Source organism: Pteropus alecto, unplaced genomic scaffold, assembly GCF_000325575.1.
Source record: "Pteropus alecto unplaced genomic scaffold, ASM32557v1 scaffold38, whole genome shotgun sequence".
Classification (NCBI taxonomy): Eukaryota; Metazoa; Chordata; class Mammalia; order Chiroptera; family Pteropodidae; genus Pteropus; species Pteropus alecto.
In genome coordinates, this window is record NW_006442512.1 from 4,704,460 (window position 1) to 4,710,588 (window position 6,129).

At 32.8% G+C, this 6,129-nt stretch overlaps 1 protein-coding gene across 1 annotated transcript in view; it reads right to left on the reverse strand.

Moving 5' to 3' along the window:
* Positions 1 to 6,129, reverse strand: part of LRRC49 (leucine rich repeat containing 49) — a 128,023-nt gene that overhangs the window by 10,432 nt on the left and 111,462 nt on the right. The window contains 3 exon segments of the mRNA XM_015597741.2: positions 1,675 to 1,784; positions 4,671 to 4,856; positions 6,048 to 6,129. The exon segment at positions 6,048 to 6,129 is cut by the window's right edge and continues 8 nt beyond it. Coding sequence (XP_015453227.1) covers positions 1,675 to 1,784; positions 4,671 to 4,856; positions 6,048 to 6,129 — 378 coding nt within the window.

Consider the following 6,129-nt stretch of genomic DNA (forward strand, 5'->3'; position numbering starts at 1 on the left):
ATGAACCCAGGACCTTCTGCATGTAAAGCAGACATGCTAACTGATATACTGTGGAACCATGTCCTAAAGATCTTTAGATTTATTTTCTTTACTGGTTTTTTAATTACAAGAGCAATGTAAACATATATTTTATATCACTTTTATTAGTCTTTTCAAGTTATCAGCTTTTCATTAATTCTGTTTTTAATGTAATTGTTTCTTTTCTTTAACTTTCTTCAGAATTATTTTGTTGTCTTTCCTCTAATTTCTTGAGACACAATGTTTAGCTCATTCATTTTCAGCCTTTATTCTTTCCTGACTTACCCATTTCAAGGCTAAAATGTTTCCATTTAGCATCACTGTAACTTGATCCCACAAGTTTTGAAAAGTGGCATTTTTATTATATTTCAGTTCAAGGTAGTTTCGAATTTCCATTGTGAAACTGTCTTTAACCTGTAGTTTATTTAGAAATGTTTCTTAATTTTCAAATATATGGTTAACATTTTGTAATTGAGTTAAAGCTTAATTGCATTTTGAAAGAGAACATGGAATCTGTTGACATTTGCTTTACAGATAGTATCTGGTCAATTTTTATAAATATTCCATGTATGCTTGAAAAAAAATGTACATTCTGCAGTTGTTGGAGGCAATGTTCTCTAAATGCCCACTAAGTCAAATTGTTAATCATGTTGTTCAATTACTTTATCTTTTTCTATTAATTGCTTAGAGGTATATTAAAACTTTCCAGTGTAATGTGGATTTATAGTGCTATCAGCTTTTGGCTTAAAAGTGTTTAAGGCTATGCTAATGAGTGCAGACAAATTAAATTAGCAAATTTATTTCTGGTGAACTGAACCAATTATCATTTTGAAATGATCTTTATATTTCTAATATTGCTTTTAACATTTGTCTATTTAGTTTTCAATGGCTATTGTTAGTATTGATGTTGTTTATCTTTTCCCACATTTTTACTTTCAAGTTTTATGTAACCTGTGTGTCTCCTGTAATAGCATATAGTTGAACTTCATTTTTTAATTCAGTCTGACAATCTGTGGCTTTTAAACAGAATAATTAGTAGACTGGCTATATTAATGGTCATAATTAATGGCTCCTTTGAATCCGTGATTTTGCAGCTAGGTAAAGTCTACCTCCAAGTCCCTTAAATCTTGCTCTGTGACTTGCTGTGACCAATAAAATGTGGGAAATGATGATGTATCAGTTCTTCACTTAGGCTTCAAGAGGCATTGCATGTTTCTGCTCTGTCTTCAAACCTTGCCTCTGCCATTAAAAAAAGCCCAGGCAGATTTCTGGAGTATGACAGATCATGTGAAGATGAGACAAGTTGTTCCAACTAAAGTCTTTCCTAGACTAGGTTATAGCCAGCCAATCCCCAAACAAATGAGAGAGCCAGGCTAGATCAGCAGAGCTGCCTGCCCCACAGGTGGCTGCAGATGCATGAGTTATAATTGCCTATGTATATCTTTATTAGCTTATAAGGCACACAAGAATAAGAACTTTGTCTTATCATCTTTATATCCCAAACACTTTGAATAGGGCCAGCCACAAAACAAATTTAGGATAAATGTGTGTGAGATGTATAAATGACGCAGTTAAAAGTTGTGTGGAATTTATTCCCTTTTTCTAGTGAAACAGTGAAATAGTAATTCTATAAAAACTATAGAAATTAAAGGTTACCTGGCATCACCCAGAATCGAAATCATACGGTACTGGGGTAACTCGGAAGATGATATGTGTGCTAGGATTCCGAAGAGCCTTTCAGCCATTATCATATCATTCTGTGTCACCTGAAGAGATATAATGGAGATGGGTCAAAAATGGCACAGTCTCTTAGCTTGATACAACTAAAATAATTCCAAAGAAATATCCAGATTTAAGTATTTTCTTTTTAGTCCAGGAAAGTACATTCTCCTGGACTACAAGAAGAGAGATCTCATTGATATTTCTCTTTCTTCCCTGAGCTTAACCAGAATGAAGATATACAAATGTGGCTCATGGTAATGGAGGATGACTGGAAGATGGTGAGTTAGCCCTGACTTAAAAGCTTTGTTTTCTGAGAATTATACTGAGGTACCTTAAATTCTTAATTTTTTTTTTTTTTCAGTAATCCTATAGCTTTTTGGAGTAGAATGATGTAGGGGGAAAAATTCTCAAGTGCCAACGAAATAGATTTGTTTTAATATTGTTTCAAAGGTGTTGTTCAGATCTTGCTCTTATAAGGATAATTTTATCCCTGCCTAAGAGATGGGAATGTTGGATTAGCAAGGACACTCCTGTTTATCATGTCTGTCTTTCATACTACATGGAATAACTTGTCACTAGTATTCCTTGTGAGGGCTCAATCCTCACAAGAAAATACTATCCAAGAAAATACTGAAAGCTAAAAGCAGGACTTGGATTAATATCTGGGCATATTTTATTTAATATAAAATAGGATTGTATGCATTTTAAATACTATTAGTCTGTCTCTTTACTTCAGTGGTTCCCAACTAGGGGCCATTTTGGCCCCTAGTTAACACTTGGCAATCTCTAGAGACATTTTTGTTCATCACAGTTAGCGAAGGGGTGTTATTAGCATCTAGTGGATAGAGGCCAGGGATGCTGCTAAACATTCCACAATGTACAGGACGGACCCCACAACAAAGAATTACCTAGCCCAAAATGTCATCAGAGCTGAAGCTGAGAAACCCTGGTATAGTTAAAATTTGAATCTTTTCAAAATCCATTCTTAACACTAGTTATAATATATTTCAGGGCATTTTCTGAAAAATACCCATAATTCACAAGCATCTTATACTCATGAATCAGTGCAGACTGATGCTATCCCCTCCCTTCCCTAGACTTTCATAGTTTAATGAGGTTGCTGTTCCCACAAATTCTTTTAGCTAACAACTAAGTTATGTGGTCTAATATAGTCACCTAGTGGCCAGTGCAGGCCACTACTCCATCTTTCCTTCTTGATGTTGATAATTCAATTTAACTCTGCCCAAAGCAGTATCATTCTTTCTTACACAAGAAGTAGAAATATAGTATAACTTTACAGTATATTGTCAAGGATGAGATAAGCAATTTTATTTTAAGTATTTTATTAAAGGGTCAAATATCTTTAGCAATGATATTTTTGGAACTCTAAATCAGAATAAATTATGTTGTCTTTTTCTAATTCTTTTCTACTTTTTATAATTATATTATACTATTCCTTCCTCTTAGAAGGCTCTATATATAATAAATTATTTTACCTCTAGTAGCGAGTGATCCATGTCTGGATAAAACACTCTTTAGGGTTAATTGAGATAACAGTTTGGCTATTAAATGAGAGAGAATTACTTACCCATAGCCAAAATAATCACTCCACTTCCAGTCGAGGCTGGAACTGGAAGTAGCTTTGGAAACCTTTGGGATTAATTATTAGGTCTGACTAGAGACTCACGACCTTGAGAAAGTACCAAGAGGGTACATAAAGTACACAAGACTGAACCAAATCTTTTGAGAAACAGCTGGAGAAATTAATAGTCAGCTGAAGGTTACAGATATGCCCTGTTTTCAACAGATGGCAGATACTGTGGTCATGGGCCTATTATGGTTGATGTACATTTCACATCTTCTTGTCCACTGACCCAGAGACCTCCAGTCTCCTAATAGTATGCTGGATTTTTGTAGTTCTAGGCCAGAGGTAACTCATAGTGTATCAGCTACAGGGAAACACAGTTGCTATTACCACCATGCTGCTAAAGTCCATTACAGTTCATCTTATAATAAGGAAGTCTTCTGAATTTTAAGAGATAATCACAATAAAACTAATGATATATTAATGATTTTTTTCCTTTGGAGGATTATTTAAGGTCATTTCAGGAATTCTGCAGCAGAGGAAGAAGCATAATTTTTCTCTTTGCTTCCAAAATAATATTTAAAGAGAACATGGTCTTTGAAGAACTGGGGGATTACCCTTGTGCCCAGCTTAGCAGAATCAATCTGAAAAACAACCTTTTATTAATAATTCCTAGTTATTCAGGCTCCAGGCTTTAGTTATACACGCAGCTATGCCATAGGCAGTGGTTAGAAATTTAACAAAGCAGTACAGACATTTACTTATGCTTGTTTTATTTCCTTATCTCTCATTTTTTTCTCTGCTTTTATCTTTCCTCCTTTTTTTATTTCTCTTTCTCATCTCCTTTTCTTTTTAAATCACTCATCTTTCCCTGTGTGCCTTCTCATTTTTTTACCCATTTTATTCTTCCCTTCCTCTACCACGACCCTTACTAGTTGACATCTGGGTGTTACCTTCTGAAGCCTATTAACATGGCAGGCACTCTAAAAAGCAGTTTAAAAAATAACGAGATCACATTACCTAAATAACTATTGTTTTTTTTTTTCCTTTTAAACTGTCATTCTACCAACATTTTACTTTTCTGAATGCTTACAAACAACAGAAAAAATATTTACTATTCATCATGACCTGGTTACTATTTTATTTTCAAAATTTGTCTAGTGCTTTAAAAGTTTTTGGAAAAACAGATTTTTAGCTTTTGACATTTAAAATGTCAAGATTTGAAAAAAAAAGTATTTCTCAAAGTTGTATCAAAATTCTATCATACTTAAATTCCTGGCCATTTTTATGACTATTTCCTTAGAAAGGAACATTTTTATTTTATATGAGTTAGTTTTTAGCTTACCTCTGTCCCATTTATTTTCTGCATACTAAAATGGCTCAGTCTAAACAGTACATAGTATTTCCAGAGGGTAAAATTGACAACTGGATTTCCTTGAGGATCAATTGTCAGCTGATCAATGCGACGGAGCTGTGCTAATGCATTAAATTGCTGCAGCATTACAAGATTTGTTTCCTTGAATTTAAGGTGCTACAATAATAAAACATACAAAAAGAGAGGCTCAACGTTAAGTTTAACCATCTTAAAATATTAACATTAAAGCTTCACCGATCATTCCCCAAGTAAATCTATAAACTTTAGGCTTAGCTGGTATGTTTTTAATTATATTAAGTCAGGTGAACGTACTAAACTTATATAACTTTAATCCATCTAATGCATCATCGATGAAATCCATTAATTCTTCTAATATTAAATTCAAAGTGATTTCTCTTCTGCAAAAGGACATCACTCTAGCTATTAACAAAGATTCTTTAAAAATTATATAAATATACAATAACTCATTACAACAATTTTACATACTTTTTATTGAAATTAAATCTACAAAGGAAAGACTAGAAATGAAATTTTCAGAACTTTATAAATACAGGGCTCACAATGCTTCTGAGAGAACTAGTTAGCCTTTATACCTGTGTCTTGCCAAATATTATGTAGGTTAGTTAACATGGCTACAGGAAAATCAAGTAACTAAAACTGAAATGCTAATATAAGTGTTGTATCTGTGAAATTGGATGCTCTTTTCTAAACATACTATCTCCATTTCTATCTGTCTTCTTTATGAAGAATAATGTGGCAAAAGAAAAAACACTATAAAATGGCAGGTGAGAGAAATCACTTGGCTAACAGAGAAAAACAACAATAATAAAAACTTGAGAAGGAACTTTTTATGGAAAGCACAGTTTCTACAAATGCATACCAGTAAATAATACAAAAATACCATAACTGCAAAAGGCTAATTCTCAAAATAATTTTAATGAGCTACTAAAATTATTTTAAATGTTATTAGGGGACTACTGTGAAAATGATATAAAAATGTACATGTTCCATTAATATCAGGTATAATAAATGAATATATTAAATAGGGTTAGGTAGGGTCCTGTTGAATGTTTTATAAAGTATAAGTATATAATTTGAATAGAATTATATTAGTCCTTTATATTCCATGGAGAATCATTTTCTAGAGGGATCATTTCCAATATTAACAGAAAATTGCAAGGGCATTTATGAATACTAATTTAAATCCCAGATCCAGAAAATCAACACAAAAGCTTAGTCTCTCTGTCTAGAAACTGCATAAGTAAGGGTTAAAAACAGGTTTTTGGCCTAAACATATAAGTCATGCATGAGAATAATTCAAATATACTATTAAAAGGAAATGTTTACCAGAGAATTAGGGAACTTCATCTTCAATTTGGGAAGCACTTGGACTATTTCATCAAATTCTATGAAAGTGAAAGACACTGTT